The 27477-nt window shown below is 36.6% G+C and overlaps 2 protein-coding genes across 2 annotated transcripts; both read right to left on the minus strand.

The window, feature by feature from the left end:
* Positions 1–714: 714 nt before the first annotated feature.
* Positions 715–2224, minus strand: LOC145035944 (ervatamin-B-like). The gene is made up of 4 exons (XM_078984441.1): positions 1912–2224; positions 1585–1814; positions 1354–1491; positions 715–1268 (listed from the first exon to the last, which is right to left on the minus strand). Exons 1-4 carry the CDS (start codon positions 2222–2224, stop codon positions 993–995), a joined length of 957 nt encoding a protein of 318 aa, XP_078840567.1. The 3' UTR covers positions 715–992.
* Positions 2225–2247: 23 nt separating this feature from the next.
* LOC145035946 (uncharacterized) lies at positions 2248–6977 on the minus strand. Its single transcript, XM_078984442.1, has 7 exons — positions 6391–6977; positions 6040–6069; positions 4993–5453; positions 4494–4721; positions 4131–4379; positions 3782–3871; positions 2248–2327 (listed from the first exon to the last, which is right to left on the minus strand). Exons 1-7 carry the CDS (start codon positions 6975–6977, stop codon positions 2248–2250), a joined length of 1725 nt encoding a protein of 574 aa, XP_078840568.1.
* Between the last annotated feature and the right edge of the window lie 20500 nt (positions 6978–27477).

Below are 27477 nucleotides of genomic sequence, written 5' to 3' on the forward strand. Positions count from 1 at the left end.
GGATGCCTTTTGACTATTAGCTACGAGGTATTTGCGGCGACCCAATTGAGACAACATGTCGTCCCTATTACCTTTAGGGGTGACAATCTTGACTATTTGCGATGCATGTTGTCGTCCTTGAAGGTGCATTTGCTTGTTGCGAAAGAAGAAAGCTTGAAAATCTTGTATGTTTGAAGCCAAAGTTTTCAATTTTGATAGAGAAACTTCAGTTTGAGTTTTTAGTATTCTTTTTAGACTTCAATTGTAGCTAACTTATCTATGTATCTTGTATTATTAATTATTGTTTAGTTGCATAAAATAAATAATTTTGGATCCTATCAGTTTTTGATGTTTTTTTAATTAGTTTCCGGTTTTATTTACCTAACTCAAGAATATTCTCTTAAATTTCAATGAAATGCGGACCCAATTGCTTCTTTTGGTTTTAGAAAAAAATAATATAAGCATTAAGTTTTTTTATTAGTTTTCAGTATTATATTCATTTTGTATGAAACAAATATTTAAGAGCAATGATTTTTTAGTTTTCATTACAAAGAAAAAAAACTAGGACAAAAAACGAATTCGTAGAAAAATAAAAATAAACTGTTAAGACAGCTGAAACATGTCAGATTGTGAGTTAAGTTGTTGAGAAACAAATCCAGGCGCATAAACCTGGAAAATGGTATATATGAATGGGGGCATCAATAACATCTCACTTACATTACATTTTTATCCGTATAATTTTTTACATCAAAAATTAACTCCATCATAATTACTATAATGGCACCCCCAAAATCAGATGTTTTGTAGCCATTCATCTTAAGAAACAAATGCTGGAACATGATTTGACCACAAACTTTTGTGTATAATAAAGAAGTGTTATATGTTGAATTCCATATTACAAAATTAAAAGAAAATTTATCATGAATCTCCGCGTTATGATCAGTAATCATATCATACCTCGCATCCTGCTAGAAAGGAGATTAATAAGTATCGTAGAGTATGTTGTGGTTCCTCTAGAGGTCTCTACTCATATGAACCACAGGGTCGCCGCGTCCTGTATCATCTTGACCAACTTCTTCCCTAGTAGGAAAGCGAGGTTTCGTATTTACCCCACTGTACCCCTCTTTCTCTGGAACTCCACGAAGGAGTCTCACGTATCCTTCCTCTCCCCAATCTGTTCCCCAAGAGTTCTTCGCTATCCAGTATTTGGTTCCATCAGGATCCGTATCGTATCCAACAATTACGACTGCATGCCCAGTGTTGGTTCCAGTAGGTGCAGTCATAACTCCCTGTTAATCAATTATTAATTAATTAATTAATTATATATAATCTATCTTTTAATTATGGTAAACAGCTGAATAAGGTTTGAGTTACCTCTTTATACAGCATAAAAGGTTCTTCACATTCAATTGAAGCTTGTACAGGCTGGTTCGCAACTGATGCCATAAGAGCCGGCTCAGAATTAAATGGCACCCGCTCATATCCATGAATTTCTACCGCAACATCGTGCTCCTGTTATATATTCATTCAAAAAGTTGAGATGAGATGATAATGATGATGATAACAAGTTTTGATTTGGGACATGCATGCATTACTCAATCTAACCTTTTTAACATTGCAAGTCTCAGCCACAGGCTTGTAAGGATAGTTTTTGGCGGTTGTTACACCTTTATTGTTTGCAACGTACAAGAAGGCATCGTGCATTTTCCCTCCGTTACATCCGCCACAATTACAACAGTCGAGAATTTCTTTAGGTGATAATTCTATTAGTTGCTTTGTTCTGATCGCGTGTAACGATGCAATTGTATCTGCTGCTGCAAACGCATAGCAACTTCCTGCATGCATGCATGTGTAATACTATATAATTACGTATATTACAAATACATATATATCCTCTTTATAGAAAGCAAAAACGTACGTGTTACCACTTACCACATCTTCCTTGATTCACGACAGGGGTGACGACACCTTGGGCTCTCCAGTCAATAGCCGGTGGGACATCAGTGAAATTACAATACTTGAAAGGGTGAGGCCACTCGGCCTCGCTGACGATAGACTTCATTCCTGGCCAGATCTTTGGAGAAGCCTTCAATCCAGTATACTTGATCTGAAACTCGGCCTTACCCATCCCTGCAAACTTGTTCATCTGTAACTTATATCGCTTCTTTGCCTTGTTTGTCGAGTGAACAATTTCCAGGTTTGCCTTGAACGCTTCGTACTGCTTTTTTTTGTCTTTGTCGCGCATAGCCTGCATATTGTGGTGACTCCTCACCTTTCAAACATAGCCGACTTTCCCTCCTCTGTCTCAACCTCTTTTTCATCATATGTGAAACCCTCAACAATCCCCCCTATACACCAAATCAATGAAAGTGAAACCAAAATTAACTTGCTCATGATCTCCATTTCGATCTTGTTGCTAGCTGCTCTTCTTGGATTCTAATTTATTGTGAACGATAACGATGGAGAACTTACATTCTAGGAAAATAGTGAGTGGATGCCCGTGAAACAATCTCAATCAACAATAATAATTGTCATGATTGAATCATACATGTGTACTCCCGGACCCCATGAAATTAGTTACTGCATACTTGGTCAGATCCAAATATAAATCTCTTATACACACACGTGTATATACCGTAACTTTTGAATTCATAGGATAATATATACACGCGCTATAAATTAGTAAATTTGACAGGCTTTTACTTAAAGTTAACGATATATACTAAGTGAAAACCTGTGGATGTTAAATAGAATTTAAAATTTAATTATATAATAAATAATATATCATTAAGTTAAAAAACTTATATAGTATTTTTAAATAATTTTTATAATTGTAAGTATTTAATTACACAATAAATGGTAAATATATAACTACATATTTTATAAAAGTAATTATTTTATATAATGCAACATACGTTTAAATAACGACCAAAAAACCGAAAACAACATCGGAATTGATTTGATACAAAACAAACAAAATATGTATGTACTGAAATTAACATAAAAAAAAAATACAATACGTAATTATAAATAAATAAATTATTATGATGGACTAAATGTGATTTGATAAAAATGAGTAAAAGATGCTACAAAGAAGTTGGTTATAAATTGCGAAAAACTTCCTTATAAGCAATATTTGAAGTTTTATTTGTGAGTCTACCATCTTTATCTGAAATTAATAATTTCAATCCCTCTCTGCTTTGAACTCTAGATAATGCAACATACAATTGCCCTTGTGAAAAAACCGGATCTTTGAGAAACAAACCAACCTTCGATAACGATTGTCATTGACTCTTATTAAAAGTCATTGCAAAACATACCGCCAAAGAAAACTTTCTTCTTGTGAATTTGAAAGGAATTTTTTTTTCTGATGGAGTTAAAGACATTCTTGGAATAAAAGTCCGATTTCCAATATTAGTTCCAGACGTTATACGTGTCTCGATAACACGTTTGCCCAATGATATCATCTGTAGTCTTATGTCATTACATAAGCCGTTTTTCTGATCAATATTTAGCAGTAACATTACTGGAACACCAATTTTTAAAACTAACTTATGATTTGGTAGACCGGATACTTTAAAACCATTTAATACATCAGGTGAGTATAAATTTGCATCAAAGTGATCATGGACAAATTCGGACTGACATAGGCTATCTGAACTTAAATATTCAACCTCATCTCCTGGAAACTTGTTATCATGGACAACTTCATTCTTTGGAGCAAGTATAGCTCTTTCTTGGAAATAATTTGTACTGCTCTACTTCTCCAAAATTGAAGAATATACAAACACAAGTAATGAACCTATAGGATCATCTGGATCATTAATGAGAATATCATTCGGATAATCGATAATCGTTTTGCCGTCGTTCGGACCACCGAGTTTGCCTTCTTCTATCCAATAATCAATTTGTGAAATCTCTTATTTTTTCTATGTTAGGTTGATCCCTTCCAACAGTTAGCCTCATGTTTTTTGTTAATCTATACACTTTACAATGTTGTCATAAATATGAACTCAAAGAAGCATTAACAATGTTCTGTCTGCTGCCACCCGGAACAACAGGTATAATATATTTGAAATCTCCTCCAAAGACAATAACTTTCCCTCCAAAAGGAATATTTTAGACGCTAGAATTCGCACACCTTAATATACCTTTCAAAGTTCGATCTAAAGCTTCAAATGCATGCTTATGGATCATAGGTGCTTCATCCCAAGTTATCAAAGAGGTTTTTCTTAATAAGTTATCCAACTCACCATCTGGATTTATTTTACAAAAAGAATCCTCTGTAAGTTCAAATGGAAGTATAGATCGAGAGTGTGATGTCCTACCACCGGGCAATAATAACGAAGCAATATAGCTTGAAGCAAAATTTAAAACAATATTACCCTCAGATCTAATTGCTGCAGATATTGTCTTCCATAGAAAAGTTTTACCCGTTCTACCATAACCATAAACAAAGAAAACACCTCATTTATTTTCTTTAACAACACTCATGATGTTAAGGAAAATGTTACGTTGCTCATTTGTTAATGCAATAAAAATAGGATCAAACTCATTCTTTATAACGAGAATGTCGTAATCTAGCTCCTCAATGATAAGTCGATTGTTCAAAGAAGAAACTGATTCAACATCTGGGTAAGACATCTTTGTGAACTTTTTTAGAGTGGAATTGTTTCGAAGTAAATTTTGTTCTATTTCAAACAAAGTTAAGTTCTTAACTTCATATTCACAGAGTGATAAGTCTGCACCATAAATTATAAATTAATTACAAAATATTAAATACAATATTTAATAATATTTATAATAATTATTTAATGGGTGTTGATAAGAAAAATAAAATATTTTAAATAGAAATGAAGAAAATAGATTAAATACCTGGAGACTTCAACCATTGTCGTTGGTTATATAGAATTCCATCCGCTAAATATTCTCATGTATTTTCCCAAACAACCTCTGGTTTAGACATACTATTACACATCAACAATGTGGCAAATAAGAAGCGTACATAAAAACCAGATCCAAAATGACTTGCTTCGTTAATTGCATCGATGTATTCCTTGTCATCATCTAATAACCCGAGTGCATAATAAGCATCTCTAAAAGAAGAATATGTTTCACCATTTACCGTGCGAATTTCATCAAATGACGTTGGACCTTTAACTTTATTTAAAAAATTCCTTAAAAAATAAGTTTCGCCAAGATTACGTGAAACCGAATGAATTCTACCAATGGCTTTTCCTACTTTCCTTCTCTTCCAAAACCTACCATTTAATACCTGAACAAACTTTGTAGGAAATTCAACATATGTAAGTTCTCGTGCTTCACTATTAATTGCATTACATTCCATCCATGATGTGAACTTTAAAGCAACAATAGAAGGTTTGTCCAGAACATCATTGATCTCATCGTCTTCGTCATATACAATTTGTTGTTGATTAGGAAGATGAAAAGGTAGTCTAACCACGGAAGGATACCTGCAATGAACATCATATTTAAAAATTCTCCATGATGCTTCACATGCAAATAAATATCTACAATCATAATATTTAGCTATTTCATCGACCGCATCATTATTTTCACATTCATTGTTTGTTGGTACAACAACTGTAGCTCTATCAGGACCCTTGTTTATGCATTTAAACATATACTTTATAGAAGATCCATGATTGCATCATTCAACATTAATATGTGTCTGATATCTTTTTAATAGATATTTGTTGTATGGAACAACATTTCTATTATCCAACTTAACATCCGATTTTTCTACATAATGACCATCATTTCTTCTCCTATATAACAGAAAACCATTTTCATCAACAGACGAATGATTACAGAATTGTTTTGGAAAGTTTTTAGACCACTTTTGATCCACCATGCATGGACAATTGATATTTTCTGCTCCACATGGACCATGAATCATGAACTCATTGACAAGTGAACACAATTCTGGCTCTTCAATTTTGTCTGGTATCTCGGCAGAAATTATCGGATCGATAAATTCAACAGTGGGTAACTTGTTGTCAGAATGAATAAATAAACATATATGACTATGTGACAAACCTCTCTTTTGAAATTGAATGGTATAAACATCTGCATAATATTTGGCAAAAAAACAAAATATGATTAGACAATAAAAACATATAAAAAATATACTATAATAAGAGTAATGTTTTATCAATAATGAAAAAATATATTTTTAATTACACGCTTGAACTTTGCTGAAAATTTTATTCTCCTTTAAGTCTTTAATAAATGCATCGAGTTTGATCTTGAATAACCTACATAATATATCAGGTCCGTCTTCTGGTTGAAGTGAAGTATCCTTAAGAAACCTTTTAATCTCAGGCCATTTGGGCTTACACGTAAAGGTTATGAAAATAATCTTGATATCCAAACCATTTATATAATGACATGGCATCCAAATAGTTTTGCAACATATAGCATGCACCACCACTAAAGGATGAAGGTAATATTACACGTTCGCCGACATTGGAGATATTAGTGGATCCTTGAGCTTTTTGGTTACGTAAATTCTCATAAGACTCACATCTACGAACATGTTGTTGCCTACGTATGTAATGTAATCTCTCAATTTCCATCATAGTATAGGCATCTACCAGAAATTGTTGAAACAATCTTTTTGAATTAATAATGAGCGAGAACGAATGATCTCTATCTTGAATTCTAAAAGCGAAATATTCTCTCATTGTACGTTTCGCCCGCTTGTTGTTGGTCGTAAATGACACACCTCTATGAAGAATGTCAACACTGTAACCATCATCTCCATATGGAAATATCAGTGGATATTGAAGAGGAAGGTATGAATGATGCAATTCACTGATACGTTGTAGAAATCTAGATTTTGTTTCAACAACAATAACCCACTTTTCAATTGAATCACAAATGTCACCGATAATTAAAGCGGCAACCTCAGAAGCAGTCGGTAGGTTATATGTTCTTCCATCTCGCTCCCTTCTCCCGATAAGTCGTAGTTTCATATCAACTTGAGGATTTTAGATAACAGAGTTCTAACATTTGTAAATGAATAAGAGTATTCTACGATGTATTTTAAATTCAAGGTGAATTAAATGAATTGACATTTTCAGTTTGACCAACGATGTTGGTTGGTTGATTGATCTGCAAATTACAAAAACTTATGAAAACTGAAGACATATGTATAAAACAAAGTAATAACCTGTAATCATATAATATTAGCAGATAATAAAAGAATATGATAAATCATTTATTGTATATAAATGTAAAATAAGCGTAATTCATGGAATAAAAAAATTAATACGGTTATAATTAATTATATTTTTTAAGAGATGCGGTATTGATGTACTTGGAATGTTGGATGTTGTATTCATTTTCTTCGATCTTTTATTTTCCAAATATATTTTTCTTTGTCTTCTTTTCTCTCTGGCTTGCAAGTGGTACATGTTATTGCTGTTTTCTGCATAAGAGATAATGAGATAATATGACAGGATATGAAATCTATAATTACGTAAATAATATGTTTATATAATAATATTGAATAAATAAACATACCTTTGTAAGCATCGGTTACCAATTTCGAAGAATATTGACTTGCACCGGACGAAGAATTTGACAATTTATCTATTTTTTAAACTCATAAATGTGTATGCTATTAAAATAAATATTATGTGAATTAAAAAATAATAAATAACAATAATATAAATTATATATGAAAAAACTTACCTTTGTAAATCGAGGTTTTAACAGTTGTAGTTGTTGAGGCAAGATTTGTTGATGTAGTACCCAAATTAATATTTTTTGTATAATTTAAATAGAAACAATTTAGTTTTATAGTCTTTTTAGAAGAAAGTGAATGCATTGTATGTCTGCAACCTTAATAGTTAAGATAAATAAAATTAGTTTATTGATGTGTACAAAAGTACCCACTATTTTTAATATTTATAACCTAACAAACTTAGACTAACTATGCACTTATAGGCAGTGTACCTAGTCAGATTACAGTATAGCTTATGTAAGTTGGGTGTCGATCACAGGGAACGGTGGTGAATTAATTTAGAATACTTGATTATAGGTTACAGGACACACGAAAGGACTAAAGAAAGGGTTATTGAATCTCAAACGAACAATTAATTAACAACTCTCGATAAACTAACATGAAAGCAAATCTCTTCAGGTACATTGGTTTAGATAAATTACACCTTAAACACATAGACAAATGCATACCCAAAATCATTTATTCATGTTCACCGATTCCTAAAACGATTAGATTCGCGTTCACTATAACTAATCCTTTAGCAAACAAGTCAATTCAAACAGTGATCAATTGATTAAACTAACATGCTTCCTAGTGTTCAGTTCGTATCAAGCAAGAGTTGTAAATATAGTTAATCAAATTGGTTGTTCAATTAACCTCTTCTTGATGGTCATCAAACAAGGCTCACCCATTAACTTACTTATTTCCAATTTAATCCTAGTTTCACATTCGTTATTCCTAGACTTATAATCTTGATAGTTATCAAAATCATAAGGGACAAGCAATCAAGCAGATGTTCATACAACTCAATTTACTTAATAATTAACAGCAAATAATTATCATTAACACGTAAGGATCTTTTAACAAGCTTGGCAAGATAAATTAAACATAAACAAACAATTCAATATATCAATTAGTCTAATAATCAATATTTCATTCAATCATAAACACAAAGTAAAGGTTTTTACACCTAAATCAGAAACTAAATACATAATAGTAACACAGTGGAATGCTAAACATGGTCACGTTAACAACCCATATGATTACCGACATGTATCCGCTCTCCAATCCTTCCGATCTCCGCTCCTGTTAGCTTAACGGCCTTCCGGCCACCTTCTAGACCCTCAAAACGGCTTAACAGAAGTTAATTATCGACTAAATTAGGTTAGAAATCGAATCCCCGTTCTAGTTAGCTGATAATCGCCTTTTATAACCCTTGTAACCGACTTACGTACGCTGGGCGTACTGAAGATTAATGCGCGATGAGGAAATCTGAATGCAAGGAGTTACATGGGGCATACATATAGCTTACGTGTGACAACCTGAAATTTTCCATTCTAATCAAAACATTTCAATCCAATAGATGTAGAGCAGTTACAATGAAAATTCAAACTTTTGGAATAAGTTTGGCAGCTTTAGGGTTTTACACCTCAAGAGATATTAGGAGAGTGGTTGCACTAGGATTTGGTGCAACAGTGTAATTCCATTACTCTAGGTCATTAGAATCCATTCCGAGATTAGAAATATTTTCTGCCAAAAATCTCAGGACTATAAATAGAATTCTGAACCAAATTGGTTCACTATTTGATTTCCAATTAGAGAAAAGCCAAATACTCTCTCACAGATCTTCGGGTTTTCATCCCAGATTGTGAGTCTACTTTCATAGATGTGTTTTAATACTTGTTATATGCTAAATAACATTGTTTACATGTCTAAAATACAAGATCCAAGAGTTTACCGCCCAAGAACGTTCTTGGGGAGTAAACTCCAAAATCAAGCCTAAAGGCCACCTAGTCCCATTTCCATTTTAGGCATCTAACTAAGGACTTAGTGTATGATCATTAGAGGCTATAAACAAATCAAAACCATGTAGTTTGAGGAGTTTACGGCCAAGGAACATCTCTTGGGCCGTAAACTCCAAGTATAGGGCACAAATGAGTGCCTTGTGATCCCTAGCCTTAGAACAAAAACCTAGAAGTTTTAAACTCATGATTTATGCCATCAAAACCCTTAGAAATCATTTCTATAAGGGAGTTTACGGCCAAGAAGCTCCTTGGTCCGTAAACTCCAAGTTTTGTGTTCCTAAGTGCCTTCAAACTTGTCCTAAGGCTTAGACTTTATTTTGGCATGTACCCCTAAAAGATTAGAACCTAGAAAACTCATGGAAACTCAAGTGTGGAAGAGTTTACGGCCAAGAGTATTTCTTGGGCAGTAAACTCCTATTAAGGGGTCAAAGGACACCCTAGACACTTCCTTAGGCCAAGAGACTTTTAGGGTAAGTACCTAGATGAGTTTTGGACTAGTTAAAATTCTTAGAACCTCATGTGTGAGGGAGTTTACGGCCCAAAGAGTTCTATGGCCGTAAACTCCATCAAATGGTCCCATTTAGTGCCATAAACCTTCCTTAAGCCAATGGTTGAAGCCTAGACTTGTTCCTAGAAATGTTAGAGACTTGAAAGGACAATAAGAACCCTCCCAAGGGAGTTTACGGCCGTAAACTCCTAGGGAAAAGGGGTCTTTGGGCCGTAAACTCCCCAAAGGAGTCAATATGGTGCCCAAACACTTGTAAAGCCTTGAAACAATTCCCCTCTAACGTTGTAGTACTTCTAAACTCCATTTCATGACTTGTTTGAGAGTTTACAGCCAGGAGCTTACTCCTCTGGGCCGTAAACTCTAATGAATATGGTCTTTTGACCTTAAACTTCCATTAGAGGCATTGCACTCCTTTGTTGCAACCCATTAGCCTCCTAGAACTTGACCAAAAGTGTTGTCCTCGTGCTTAAATGTTTATACTTGTATGATTAGTGATTAAATCTCTAATTATTTATATACATATGTCTTCATATGTAATTAGGATCATTGTGTGTGTCTATGTCTCCACTTGACACCAAACACTTGTCCGATCCTTCCGTATGATAACAGCCCGTGCAATTCCAGTCACTTACTACGGGTGAGTTCATACCCCTTAACTAATGTTTTAAACTCTTTATAAATGTTTTTTGGGGGGGGATACAAGTAGAATCAAGCTACTTATTATGTCAATCACATGTGATTAGCAAGTAGGATTATATTACTAATTACATCAATCACATGTGATTAATATACAACATTCAAATGTTTTGGCTACTCATTAGCCGTTTTACCAAACAGTTTCCTTCAAATGACTTTTTATAAACATTTTATATGTTTTAAACTCCTTTTTACACTGTACAGCTTACTTCGTACATTTCCTTTCAAACTTATTTACAACTGTGTTTCAAACAAATGTTTCCTTATACTTAAACTGTTTTATTAAACTTATGCCTTCAACTTGTTTTATAGATTGACATCAAGTCGATCTTTTCTTAAAATAATACTTATATTTCAAATGTCTTACAAAACTTATTTATGCTTTTATATTATAAATTGCATGCCTCTATATGTATAGTTATATAAGAAATGTTTAAAAGACTTAGGAAGGCTATCCACCCTATTTCCTTTTCGTGCCTTGAGATGTGGTCTGGTGGGATATTGGGTATTCGTCCGAAGGTCGTTTAAATATTAGTTATATATCATGTGTACATATATAGTCATAAAAGGTCCCTCTAGTTCAACATATGCCCTTGGGTAGCAAGGGTATACATCCATGTCCATATGTACCACTTAGATTACTAGAAAACTACCATATGGGTGGTTCAGGAAAATACTAGAACCATTACTAGAACGCGATATCATACAATGACTCAGTTCATTCATGAGTCAATACTTTCTAGAACATTTCAATACAGTACATATACAACTATACTAGGACGAGAACATATACAACTATACTAGGACGAGAACATATACAACTATACTAGGACGAGAACATATACAACTATACTAGAACGATTGCATTACAATACTTGCTAGATAGAGAGAACAAACATTACAGCTAACACACGTAGAACATTACAGTACACTACTGTACTATTACATGATCGCTCTTACTTGAGTACAATTACATGATCACACTTACAAATACATAGAACAGACGTCACTAGGTGCTATAGCACGGAACCAGTTCAGGATCTAACTATACTGATGAATCACACCACAATTGTGATAGTTATATCGAGTATACATGATCATTCGGTAACGTGGATGCTCACGACTTGCGTTCATGCAGGGGTCGTGAGTAGGTCCCAAAATCCCTTTGATAGGGGAGTGTATAGTCTGGGATTTAGACATCACATTATACCTTATCCCTCAAATAAGGCAGTTGAGTACCGATGTAGTTATTTTTATTAAATACTATAGTACTTGGAAGTATTACCCTAGATTTAAGGTAATAGGTATGGTTGTAGTTCGACACTACACCATAGTACTACATTGATTTTCCATTACATATTTTTAGTGATAACCTCACTTAAACATTATTGTACAAACTATATTTTTGAATAATGATAGTTATACTTTGGAAAATACATCCTCTTACAAGAGACACACATACATACAGAACAGTTGGGTCTTTGTAGAAGACTACATTCAGAACAGTTAGGTCTTAGTAGAAGACTACATTCAGAACAGTTAGGTCTTGGTAGAAGACTCCTTTTGTTACTAATAGGAATCATAGGGATTCTAGGGTTTTTCAAACACTTACAGTTCATATACACTTTCAATACTTTCAATACCTATACTTACATATTCTTACATACAAATTAAGACACTAAATACTTATGATCTCACCAGCTTTAAAGCTGATACTCGCTTTCAAAATTACTTGTATCCTCAGGTCATCATAGACAGGTACCGATGCAAGGAGAATGGAAGATGGAGCTTGTTCAAGACTTATCTTTCATTTTGATTTATGCTTTAGTGTTTATCAAAATTTCACAGAACACATTTGTATAATAATTATATTATTAATGCAATGGATGATGTTGTTGCTTGTTTACTACTTTACATTGTTGTAAATATTATACATGACGTCCTCCACCCTAGAACGTTCCGCTGTTCCTAGGTTTTGGGGTGTGACAGATTGGTATCAGAGCATTGTTTATAGTGAATTAAGTATATCAACCCATAAAAGATATACTAACTATAAATACATAAGGGATTAAAAATACTCTGACCAAGAGTTTATACATTAAATAGTAAAATATTTAAGTAGGTATACGTGCTGCATTCATACTAAAATCAGTGTCACTAGGACAGTACAAAAGAATTACGATTGTTGGACAACACAAGTGGGCTTAGAGACATATGGTCAAAACTGGGAAGATATAGCCTGATCGCCTATATTATCCGAGGGTTGACTAGCATGTGCCTAAGTTTAAGTGTGTGGTTGCAACAATGCTAAAATCTTACCAACCCTACCACAATGAGAACAATAGAACATAACAATAAATTTAAAATACTATAGGTGTATTTTGGTGTTACTATAAGTACTATATACTTGAGAATTAAAACAGGATCGTCAGTATTAAGTTGAATAGTTGCTAAGTGGATACACTGAGGCTACATGTAATTAGGATGTTATAGACTCAGAATCTGTGATAATTTTGGAATTAAGGTCACTTATTCGAAGGTCTATCCTGTTTAGATTACACATAGCTGGTATGCACTTCACAAATAGCGATGTAACTAATGAAGATTTTCTAAATAATTATCTAGATAGTTTGTCTAATAATTATTCTCTTACCCTAAATTCTCGCATAGAAATCATAACTGGACTCCATCAGGAGTCGTAAGCCATGACGCATTGTTACGCCCTGCGTAACCGAGGTACGCCCCGCGTACTGCCTACGCCCAACGTACTTCAGAGGTACGCGCTGCGTACGGGGGTTTCCATCCCTATAAATAGATGTCACAAGCTTCGAGTTTTTGCACACCATTCACAATTCCTCAGTCATTTTCCCATACCTCTAAGCTCCAGAGACCATTCCCTCACCTCGGTTTCCGCACTCGAACCCCCGACGAAAGATTTACGCTGCAGAGATCCCTGAAGAGCCCGACGACGCAACTATCCGCGGTCGAAGTTCTACTCAACTATAGCCTCTCTCTTCAAACCTAACGAGTGAGTTCATACCCCTACTTTTCAATTCTTTTCATGTTTTAAGGGGGGGGGGGGGGAATACAAGTACATTACACGTTAAAGTATCGTTTTATAAACATAAATGAAATTTCTATCTTAGAATATCGATACAAACAACTTTATGTATACAAGAGCTATTATATCACTAAGTTATTTTCACCAAATGGAACATACTATCTGAAAAAACTATAATGGGTATAGTTAACGAGTCAGTCGTACATTTTACATATACATCTTGAAAAACGAAACACTTTCAAAAGAAGTAAGGTCATTTCATTGTAAATCTATTTATACTAAGCAATGTGAGATATTCAAACTTCAACGTACATTTATGTATGCGTTTCAAGTCCTGTATTATATACCATAATCACTTGGAGGGAGAGCGTGATACTTGTGTAAAGATCTATACGGGATTGACAACCCCGCACCTAAACTACTAGCCATAGTTAGACCGGCAGGTCTGGGGTGACAAATGTCATAACACTGCAACACCTGAAGAATGTTGTTACAGGCCGTCGGTGTCAATAGCATGGTTATAAAACTCACATAAAAAGTATAAAACAAGATTGATTTACGAGATTCATATGTGCATTGCAGTTTTCTACATTATCTTTCATACAAAGTTGTTTTTATCATTCAAGTACAAAAGATACCAACACATTCCAACTTTGGAAACTTTTTGAATCATTTATAGAAAATATTGGATTTTCTGAAAACCTCGTTTACCAATTTACTACCAAAAAGGATATACTTTTCAACTCGAAACACTCATGAACTCACCAACTTAATTGTTGACACTTTTTCAAAACCACTTGTATTTCTCAGGGAATCAATAATACAGGTAACTACCAGCTTTTGGAGAAGGAACACTAAGGATGTTTTTATTATTAAACATTTATCATCATATTGTAATATTCTTTTGATAACATATATAACGCAACAATATACGTTTTCATTATATATATGATGGTTGTGTTACTTTCTTTACAATATTCAATTGTTGCGATACTACGTGAAGTCATCCACCCCCGAATGTTTCTGCCATTCTGGTTTGGGGGTGTGACAGATTGGTATCAGAGCATTGTTTATAGTGAACTAAGTATATCAAACCACATAAGATATAAAAACTATAAATACAACGGGAACGCAAAACCCTCTGACAAAACATTTTCATTGAAATATATTTTCTTTTAAATATATACATTTTTACCCGCATGTATCAGTCTCGTATCATGACAAGTTTTTCTAAAAAGTAGTAAGGCAAGTTGCGATACCACATTTAAGCATTGGGGTATGTAATCAAAATCGAGAATAAATATAGCCTGATCAACTATATTTATCCTGGATTTGACCAATGTACGTCGAGGAATGGTCGTAGTAGTCAACAAGCCAAAAACTTATAAAATCTAGATTCGCTAAATTGATATACTATAAGTCTATTGTTAAAAATAATTGAACGATAAAATATTTGCGCTTCGTAAAAATATAGATAGGCATAGGAAGTCGTTAAATAGAAATTTGTTTTCTTATAAAAATCTCATACCTCTATCCCAGTACAGACAAAAGGTCGGATTTCCATTACCGGGAGACCCCTACTACCTAAACCAAGGTAACGGTGGCTGGATAGAAGAAGACCCGTAGGAAGACCCAAAGGAAATCAAAGAAGAGGTCGAAGAAGAGTTTGAGGAGGGAGTCGAAGAAGAATTCGAAATCGAAGTCGGAGAAGAATTCGAAGTCGACGAGGAGATCGTGGAAGTTTCTAGCGGAACAGACTCCGAACCGGAAGTAATCGACCCTCCCATCCCTCATCCTCCCGTAATCAGACCATATCAACCGGGACCCATTCCCATTTGGGGAAGCCACCTCTACTACTGGAGTCGTCAGCATGGTGTACGCCCTCCATTCGGCATGTGTCGGGATTTTTACAACGTCAGTGGGGGAGGCTCAGCTGATCGAGCACTTCCTGTCGTCGTAAACGCTATAGCTAACCAGAACTACCAGGCGGACCAACAAGCAGCCAGAGTTCGCGAGATCAATGCTGCTACCCAAGGTAACGCCGCTGACATCCGCCATTTGGAAGGACTACATGAGAATACCCAAATCTACACGGGGACACTTCAGAACCAAATGATAACGGCTCTAGCTGAAATACGAGATATGAAGGAACAACAAGCAGATCTCGAGAGGCGACTAATGGGAGTCAAACGGTCGGATGCCGAATCTAGTTCCAAACACCGCAAATAGAGCTTGTTCAAGCCTCAACAATTTTGTTATAAAATAGGATTTCGGATAAAAGTCTTTTTTTTCTTTTCGCTTATTTCCTTTTGTAACTGTGATCGGAGACCTCTAGGTAGGTCAAATTTTCCCAAGCAAGATATGTAACACACCACAAGTGTGACCAATATATATATATTAATATGAAGTACTTCTTTATTATACCTCTAGGAAACTTATGGGTTTAACTAAAAATTTCTATGCCTACCCTGAAACCGTAAACTAAAGTCAAAACAAGTTACAAAATACAACTAACCCGCTATTGTCCAAACATTAGAAACTTATAGTATTCATTCTTATTTTTCTCTACCAGAACATGCCTCCTCGTAGATCAACACGCAGAAACTCAACTCCAGCACCACCTCCACCACCCCCTCCAACTATGGATGCAGCTATGTTCCAAACTGCTGTAACAGCCGCTGTAACCGCGGCGATGGCTCAAATGAGCAACAATGGGTCAGGAGGAGGAATAAAAAGCTTTACAAATGGCCCAAGCCAAGGCCGTTCCGGAGTCTGCACTTACAAGGACTTCACAAATGGAAAACCTATTCCCTTTCACGGAACTGGGGGAGTATTAGCTCTATCTCAATGGATAGAGAAAACAGAAGCTGTATTCGAAATTTGCGGATGCCCTGAAGAGAGCAAAGTAAACTTTTCTGCTTGTACATTCTCTGAACGCGCCTTGATATGGTGGAACGTCCACGTCAATACACTAACCCTAGTGGTGGCGAACTCCATGGGTTGGGAAAACTTGAAGCGAATGCTCCTTCGGGAATACTGCCCAAGAGGTGAGATTCAGAAGCTTGAACAGGAACTGTGGAGCCTTTCGATGGTAGGCTCGGAAATAGCAGGTTACACCAACATGTTCAGTGATTTGATAACACTTTGCCCAAGAATACTGACCCTGGAAAGCCAAAGGGTCGAGAGGTACATCTGAGGACTATCACCCCAACTTCGAGGAAGTGTGTTAGCTTCCAAACCCATGACCTTCGACAGCGCCAAAGAACTGGCGCAATCTCTCGTTGATCATGGCGTCTGCCAAGGAGTCACGACTATTGTAGCTGAACCAACCAAAGGGAACAACAACAACGAGATCAATGCCAACAACAACAAGAAGAAGAAATTCTGGAACAAGAGGACGGGGAAAACCTCGCAAGAACCTTCAAAGAAACAAATGGTGGCGGTTCATGCTGCTACTGCTCCCGCCACAACTCCTACTACCCCGGCGCCAACAAAACAATATGCAGGGAACCTGCCCAAGTGCAGCAAATGCAACTACCATCACCACGGTAATTTCCGCGAGATGTACTGTAAGAACTGCGACAGGAAAGGGCACACTGCCTGTTTCTGTAAAGCGCCAGCGCGACCAATCACTCAAGTTCCCGGTACTGGGATAAGCCAAGCATGTTATGGATGTGGAGAAACTGGGCATTTCAAGAGGGACTGCCCCAAGACAAGGATTGTTGGTGGTATTGGGAGAGTGTTGGCGATAGGTCAAAATGAAGCAATAACTGATCCAACAGTAGTTATGGGTACGTTTCTCCTCGACAACATTTATGCATGCATACTCTTTGACTGCGGTGCGGAGAGAAGTTTTGTGAGTCATAAATTCAAACACCTACTTAACTAAAGACCCCAACCACTTAATAAAATATTCACTGTAGAAATGGCTAATGGAAAAACAGAAAGCACAAGTGATATGTACGTAGGGTGCACATTAAATTTAAACGAACACTTATTTCAAATCGACCTTATGCCCATTTCGATAAGAAGTTTTGATGTAATCATCGGTATGGACTGGTTGAGTCTTCACCATGCCGATATTCTTTGCCATGAAAAGTTCGTTCATCTAAATCTGCCCAATGGTGAAAATCTTATCATATATGGAGACAAACCTAGTTCAAATTTGCAAATCATCTCGTGTGTTAAAGCACGAAAATATCTTCGCAAGGAATACCATGCCTTTCTAGCACACGTAGTAGACCAAAAACAAGAACCAAAGAACATTAAAGACATTCCGGAAGTCTGCAACTTCCCAGACATTTTCCCGGAAGATCTTCCAGGAATCCCACCGGAACATCAAGTCGAATTCAAAATCGACTTAATCCCCGGAGCTACCCCAGTAGCAAAGTCACCTTACTGTTTAGCTCCAGCTGAGATGCAAGAACTGTCCAGTCCATTGAATGAGCTGTTGAGCAAGGGATTCATCAGACCAAGCTTCTCACCATGGGGAGCACCAGTCCTATTCGTGAAAAAGATAGATGGGTCTTTTCGCATGTGCATCGATTATCGGGAGCTAAACAAACTCACAATCAAGAACCGATATCCTCTTCCACGCATAGACGATCTGTTCGACCAACTACAGGGAGCAAGCTACTTCTCAAAGATAGACCTAAGATCTGGTTATCACCAACTACGAGTACTGGAAGGAGACATCCCCAAAACGGTTTTCTGAACACGTTATGGTCACTACGAATTCGTGGTAATGCCCTTCGAATTGACGAATGCTCCAGCAGTGTTTATGGATTTGATGAACCGAGTATGTCATCCCTTCCTGGATAAATTCTGGATCGTGTTCATAGATGATATACTCATCTATTCAAAAAGCCAGGAAGAACACAGCCAACATCTCCACCAAGTACTGGAAACATTAAGGGCAGAGAAACTTTACACAAAATTTTCAAAGTGTGAATTTTGGATTCGGGAGGTGGATTTCCTAGGACACGTAGTAAGCAAGGAGGGAATACATGTGGATCCCTCGAAGATCAAGGCAATCGAGAGTTGGACGATTCCAAGAACCCCTACAGAGATCTGGAAATTTTTGGGACTCGCCGGGTATTACCGAAGGTTCATACAAAATTTCTCCAAGATTGCCAAGCCACTCACCACACTAACTCAGAAGAATGTGACCTTCGACTGGGGAGAAAAACAAGACGCAGCGTTTCAAACGCTAAAACGAGCATTATGTAGTGCGCCCATCCTAACCCTGCCAGAAGGAACGGAGGACTTCGTGGTCTATTGCGATGCATCAAACCAAGGACTCGAGTGTGTCCTAATGCAATGAGGAAAGGTCATCGCCTATGCCTCAAGGCAACTAAAGACGCATGAAGTGAACTACACAAAGCACGATCTTGAGCTAGGAGCAGTCGTCTTCGCTCTAAAGATATGGAGACACTACTTCTACGGCACGAAATGTACGATCTTCACTGACCATAAAAGCCTCCAACAGATCCTCAATCAGAAAGAACCCAACATGAGACAAAGACGGTGGGTAGAACTGCTAAATGATTATGAATGTGAGATTCAATACCATCCCAGAAAAGCTAACGTAGTGGCCGATGCACTCAGCCGGAAGGAATACTCGGGCCGTAGAGTGAAGTCTTTAACCATGACAATCCATTGACACGTGTCCACACAAATCAAAGAAGCTCAAATAGAAGCCTTAACTTCTGAGAATGTGGCAGGGGAAGCTTTAAGGGGAATGGATAAGAAGCTTGAAGTCAAGAATGATGGAGTTCATTACTTCATCGATAGGATTTGGACACCGAAGTTTGGAGGATTTAGGGAAGTTATCATGAACGAAGCCCATAAGACACGATACTCCATACACCCCGGATCCGATAAAATGTATCTCGACCTCAAAAACTTGTACTGGTGGCCGAACATGAAAGCCGAAATTGCTACCTACGTAAGTAAATGTCTGACGTGCGCTAAGGTCAAGGTAGAATACTAAAAGCCTTCGGGTTTATTACAACAACCAGAAATACCCGAATGGAAGTGGGAGCGGATAACCATGGATTTCATAACCAAGTTACCCAAAATGACAAGCGGACTCGACACCATTTGGGTAATTGTCGACAGATTAACTAAATCATCGCATTTCCTACCGATCAAAGAGATGGATAAATTGGAGAAGTTAACAAGGACATACCTCAGAGAAATTGTACGACTGCATGGTGTGCCCGTATCCATTATCTCGGACCGAGACAGTAGATTCACCTCAAGGTTCTGGCAGTCGCTACAAAAAGCTTTGGGGACAAGACTAGACATGAGTACCGCTTATCACCCACAAACCGACGGCCAGAGCGAGAGAACCATACAAACCCTAGAAGACATGCTGAGGGCTTGCGTAATCGACTTTGGCAAAGCATGGGACACGCATCTACCCTTGGTCGAGTTCTCGTACAACAATAGCTACCACACCAGTATCAAAGCTGCCCCGTTCGAAGCCCTCTATGGCCGCAAGTGTAGGTTACCTTTATGATGGGCCGAAGTGGGAGACACACAACTAGCAAGAGGACAAGCAACTGACAACACGCTCACTGGACCAGAGATCATAAGGGAAACTATGGAGAAGATTGTTCAAATCCGAGAACGTCTAAAGGCATCAAGGGGTAGACAAAAGAGTTATGCAGATAAGAGATGAAAACCCTTGGAATTCCAGGTTTGAGACCGTGTTCTACTAAAAGTCTCACCGTGGAAAGGATTAATACGCTTCGGAAAACGTGGGAAACTGAACCCTAGATACATCGGACCATTCGAGATCAGATCCTTGCCAGGATCGGTCCAGTGGCTTACAAACTTAGACTACCTCAGGAACTCCACAACGTACACCCCACCTCTCACGTATCAAACCTAAAGAAGTGCTTATCCGATGAGACCCTTGTCATCCCTCTAGACGAAATTGGAATAAATGAAAACCTCCAATATGTAGAGGAACCAGTAGAGATCATGGATCGGGAAGTCAAAAGGACTAAACAAAGCCGCATACCTATCGTAAAGGTCCGCTGGAACGCCAAACGAGGACCTGAATACACCCGCATCTTTTTCCTAAACTGTAAACTATATCTTAGATTAAATTTCGGGACGAAATTCCCTTAACAGGGGGATGATGTGACAACCCTATATTTTCCAAAAGCATTGTAACGCTCAAAAGTCAAATACAAATAAATTAACCTTGAAAATAAAGTATTCAAATATCTAATTTGGGGTGCATCAAATATTAGATAACGTGTCAAGGTTTCCGAAAACATAAAGAACGCTCAAAACTGGGTTATATGGAAGAAATTATAACCACTCGTATATTTACGACACGCCGTTAAAACATTATTTGATGTAAAAAGAAAAATCTCAATTATATGCATTTTAGCCTTAAGTATCTAAAAAAAAATCATAGATCTCGTTCAAAGGTGAGCGTGCATAAAAAGATCGCCCAAATTGGACCTCGTATGAAGAAGTTACGAATTTTCAAAGTTTCGTAACAGTAGTAGAGGGCTAAAAACTCGAATTGAAGATCGAGTGTTAATTAGCTAACACAATCTAAATGAGAGTTGAAGATCTCCACAATAGGAGCAAATTGATAAAAAGACAAACGGAAACCGACGCCGAATAAAGAACCTATAAATCTTTAACGAACTTTAGGAGGCCCAGCCTATTTAAAAATATGTCATTAAAAATAAAGTCAAAACTAGCCGACAGAGTCTAAAGGAAAGTTGTAGAGCATGATCTCACCTACGCATGGATATAAATAACACGAAAAGCGGAGCTCGTACGCGAAAGTTACGAAATTTAGAAGAGGACAGGCCGGATTACGCCCCGCGTTCTTTGGGAGTACGCCCCGCGTACTAGACCCTGAGTCGAGTCCCATCGGCCCGCCCACTCTACTCTTACCTAGCCAGGAGTCGTAAGCCATGACGCATTGTTATGCCCCGCATAACCGAGGTACGCCCCGCGTACTGCCTACGCTCAGCGTACTTCGGAGGTACGCACCGCGTACGGGGGTTTCCAGCCCTATAAATAGATGGCATAAGCTTCGAGTTTTTGCACACCATTCACAATTCCTCAGTCATTTTCCCATACCTCTAAGCTCCAGAGACCATTCCCTCACCTTGGTTTCCGCACTCGAGCCCCCGACGAAAGATTTACACTGCAGAGATCCTCGAAGAGCCCGACGACGCAACTATCCGCGGTCGAAGTTCTACTCAACTCTAGCCTCTCTCTTCAAACCAAACGAGTGAGTTCATACCCCTACTTTTCAATTCTTTTCATGTTTTAGGGGGGGAATACAAGTACATTACATGTTAAAGTATCGTTTTATAAACATAAATGAAATTTCTATCTTCGAATATCGATACAAACAACTTTATGTATACAAGAGCTATTATATCACTAAGTAATTTTCACCAAATGGAACATACTATCTGAAAAACTATAATGGATATAGTTAGCGAGTCAGTCGTACATTTTACATATACATCTTGGAAAACGAAACACTTTCAAAGGAAGTAAGGTCATTTTATTGTAAATCTATTTATACTAAGTAATGTGAGATATTTAAACTTCAACGTACATTTATGTATACATTTCAAGTCCTGTATTATATACCATAATCTCTTGGAGGGAGAGCGTGATACTTGTGTATAGATCTATACGGGATTGACAACCCCGCACCTAAACTACTAGCTATAGTTAGACCGGCAGGTCTGGGGTGATAAATGTCATAACACTGCAACACCTGAAGAATGTTGTTACCGGCCGTCAGTGTCAATAGCATGGTTATAAAACTCACATAAAAAGTATAAAACAAGATTGATTTACGAGATTCATATGTGCATTGCAGTTTTCTACATTATCTTTCATACAAAGTTGTTTTTATCATTCAAGTACAAAAGATACCAATACATTCCAACTTTGGAAACTTTTTGAATCATTTATAGAAAATATTGGATTTTCTGAAAACCTCGTTTACCAATTTACTACCAAAAAGGATATACTTTTCAACTCGAAACACTCATGAACTCACCAACTTAATTGTTGACACTTTTTCAAAACCACTTATATTTCTCAAGGAATCAGTAATATAGGCAACTACCAGCTTTTGGAGATGGAACACTAAGGATGTTTTTATTATTGAACATTTATCATCATATTGTAATATTCTTTTGATAACATGTATAACGCAACAATATACGTTTTCATTATATATATGATGGTTGTGTTACTTTCTTTACAATATTCAATTGTTGTGATACTACGTGAAGTCATCCACCCCCGAATGTTTCCGCCATTCTGGTTTGGAGGTGTGACACACACTCACTTCCAAGGCCATACATTCACTCAGATGCTCATATTTGGCCCTAATCTTGCATAAATCATTAAGTTTGGATCATAGGACACTTATTCTTAGTAATTCCAAGCCCTAAGGATGTTTTCCCATCATGTTTAGTCATGGAAAAACCTTAGTTCTAACTCATTTATGTGTCATCACATGTAAAATAGGGGCCATAGGAGTTCAGGGCATCCGTTGACACTCGAATCTCTACATTAAGCGGTGAGTTCATACCCCTACCCTTTTTCACTGTTTTTAATTGTTTTTCAGGGGGGAACACAAGCAAAGTACAAGGGTTTCTTGTACTCAAAACTTTTTTTCGTGTCTGTGTTTCACATTTCACAACTGATAACCGTATGAACATGCAGATCACGTTACATATTATTTGTGAAATGAGTTTTATAAACTATTATGTTTTATATATTTCACAAATGTTTTTCCACATCTTATCAGTTAAAAGCTTCACATTAGAACATGTGAACATGAAACTTGTACATTGTTTTTCCTCGGTAACACTCTACAGGGATACGCGACTAGAGGACTATCATATTATTACTAGTAAATTTGTTATTCTTGTATGATTGGAGACACGTCCTCGGCGAACACTCCACAGTGATACGCGAGTGGCGAACTACACTCGTAACTAGAATCTCTGGGGATTAGAGAGCGTGACTTGAGTGTATAGATCTATACGGGGCTGACTACCCCACACCTGGCTGCTAGCTACAACCGAACCGAAATGGTTCAAGGGTGACGGAATTCATAAGGATGTGGACTACTTATTGCCACAGGTTCAGTCTATCGTATGGTTATGGAACTCGCAATTAGGATAACAGAGATTTACTTACAGTAATAATGAACATCTTTATACACTTCACAGAATAACCACGTTAACAGGAATACATCCTTTACATCTCTTACATTGGAAACCAACATTCAGGAAACTATGGGACTTTCCTGGGAAACCTTGTACATAACCAGGTCTAACATAATACATCTTTTACATGGGAAACCAACATTTAAGAAAGTATGGCGTTTTCCTAGGGAAAACATTTACATAACTAGAAAAGTGTAACAAACTGAATAACCTTACATGTTTTTACAATTGGTAAAATACAATTAGGAAAGTATGGGACTTTCCTGGGGATCCATTGATACATAACCAGAACAGAATAACAAAACAAATAACCTAAATGTACATTTTCACAAGGGTAAACATGTTTTCAGTGTACAACTTTACATTACATATTGTGAAACAGCAACCAACCTTTTTAAGAAAATGTGGGATTTTCTTGGCGTGTGTTACATTTTTAGAAACAGAAAAGAAAACTTGAACATTTTCACAAAACAAAAACCGCTTATGAACTCACCAGCGTTATGCTGATTTTAAAACCGCTTGTGTTCTCAGGTCAACGTTAAAACAGGTACCCGAAGATCATTTTGTTCCAGGTTGGAGTGCACAGAAGACCAGTTCGTTTTGTTTATATATATACTACGTATCAAAACTTACAACTTACTTTTGAAACAAATGTAAACTTTCCTATATGTAATGTAGTGGTTTTTTTACTTTACTTACTATGTGCATTGGATTTGATACTCAACATGGAGTCAACCCCGAAAATGTTTCCGCCTTCGGTTTTCGGGGTGTGACAAACTTGATGTGCACAAAAGTACCCACTATTTTTAATATTTATAACCTAACAAACTTAGACTAACTATGCACTTATAGGCAGTGTACCTAGTCAGATTACAGTATAGCTTAGGTAAGTCGGGTGTCGATCACAGGGAACGGTGGTGAATTAATTTAGAATACTTTATTATAGATTACAGGACACACGAAAGGACTAAAGAAAGGGTTATTGAATCTCAAACGGACAATTAATTAACAACTCTCGATAAACTAACAGGAAAACAAATCTCTTCAGGTACTTTGGTTCAGATAAATTACACCTTAAAAACATAGAAAATTGCATACACAAATTCATTTATTCATGCTCACCGATTCCTAAAATGATTAGAGTCGTGTTCACTATAACTAATCCTTTAGCAAACAAGTCAATTCAAATAGTGATCAGTTGATTAAACTAACATGCTTCCTAGTGTTCAGTTCGTATCAAGCAAGACTTGTAAATATAGTTAATCAAATTGGTCGTTCAATTAACCTCTTGTTGATGGTCATCAAACAAGGCTCACACATTAACTTACTTATTTCCAAGTTAATCCTAGTTTCACATTCGTTATTCCTAGACTTATAATCTTGATAGTTATCAAAATCATAAGAGACAAGCAATCAAGCAGATGTTCATACAACTCAATTACTTAATAATTAACAGCAAATAATTATCATTAACACGTAAGGATCTTTTAACAAGCTTGGCAAGATAAATTAAACATAAAAAAACAATTCAATATAGCAATTAGTCTAATAATCAAGATTTCATTCAATCATAAACACAAAGGGAAGGTTTTTACACCCAAATCAGAAAGTAAATACATAATAGTAACACAGTGGAATGCTAAACATGGTCACGTTAACAACCCATATGATTACCGACATGTATCCGCTCTCCAATCCTTCCGATCTCCGCTCCCGTTAGCTTAACGGCCTTCCGGCCACCTTCTAGACCCTCAAAACGGCTTAACAAAAGTTAATTATTGACTAAATTAGGTTAGAAATCGAATCCCCCCTTCTGGTTAGCTGATAATCGCCTTTTATAACCCTTGTAACTAACTTACGTACGGTGGGTGTAAGTCGAATTACGCTGTGCGTAACATTCCGCTAAGCGTACTTGTGAATTATGCGGGGCGTAATCGGCTCCTCCCACATTTCTCTTTCCTTTATCCTCTAAGCCCTAATCCCGCTCTAGTCTTTTCTTTTGTGCTCTATTGACAACGAATAGCTATAAATCATAATTCAAAGCATTATAAGTACTTTTTAGTTCTAAAAGAGAATAATGAAGGCTAAAATATTAAGATATAATGTACAAAAATATATATAAAAATACACATATCATTTATAAATTAATATGCTTAACAGATAACAATTAAGTAGTTCATATAATAATTATCTAGCGAACAAATTGTTATAAAGTCAATTTCTAGTCATTTTTAAGTATTCTTTTTAAGTAGTTTGAAAAACAATGAAATTTAATTGTGTCATTTTTTTAAAATGGTTTATTAAAATGTACATATAAATTAAAAATTAGTTTATTAATGTATTATTTATTTATAAAAAATAAGTCAATTGATTTGTATTTAATAACTATAGAGTTTAATAGTAACATAAGGGTAGTTTTGGTATTTCAGTTAGACATTTTGAGCGGGAAAAAAAGCTTGGAGAGGGGCTGAGCAATTGTAAGGTGGCAATTTTTTTACTTATTTATTTATTTATTTATTAAATTTATTATTTATTTATTTATTAGGATTAGGATAGGGGATTATTTCAGGTGTTATAAAGATGTATGTTGTGATTCAACTACAAAAAGTTATGATTACAAAATCAAGCAAAATGTAATTCAATTTTCAACTACAAAGTATAATATGGGTCGGAGTCAGATCCATATAATACTCGATACGCACACACACTCTCACTCGTCACGTGTCTTTTATTTTCACAAACAAATCGGGTGAAGAAATTGCAATACTCTCCCCACCCACTCTCTCTCCTGATGTCTTCTTCATCACTCTGTCTCTCTATCTTTCTCTCTCTGTGTGTCTCTTCCTTCCAAAAAGCCTAAAACCCACTTGGTTTCCCACCATTTTGTAATTGGGTTTATGTTTCAATGGACTCCAACCGGCCGTAGACGCTCGTCGCCGGTTAACCCTCAATGACTCTCCTTGATTCCCCCACGATCGATTGCGTTCAAAAACGCATCAAACGGAAGCTGGAAGATTTCATCAAAGATGACCGCTCCTCCTACGACATAGTCTCCGTCAGGATGATAAAACACGATCCTAACCCCGACTCTCCTTCTTTCACTGCCGCCCTCAATTCCTTCGCTGTGGAAATCAGCACTCATCATCCTCATTTCCAACCTAGGGCTTCTTCCAGTTCCATTTTTTTTTCGAATTTCACCCAATTCATTGTTCGTATGATCTCAGGGGGTAAAATCCTAGTTCTCCATCAAAACCCTAAAGATAAAATAATGTTGATCGACGAAAATATCCAATCCGCCGCTGGAATTCCTGTAATGGAGCAAACTTTATTTTATGGCGGAAAGCAACTTCACTAGGAGCAAACCTTGTCTTAGTGTGGCATCACATACGAATCTGGCTTGCATTTGGTTGGTCGAATGTGAAGCATGGGACATC

The sequence above is a fragment of the Lactuca saligna genome, chromosome 3 (assembly GCF_052625555.1).
Source record: "Lactuca saligna cultivar CGN05327 chromosome 3, ASM5262555v1, whole genome shotgun sequence".
Taxonomy (NCBI): Eukaryota; Viridiplantae; Streptophyta; class Magnoliopsida; order Asterales; family Asteraceae; genus Lactuca; species Lactuca saligna.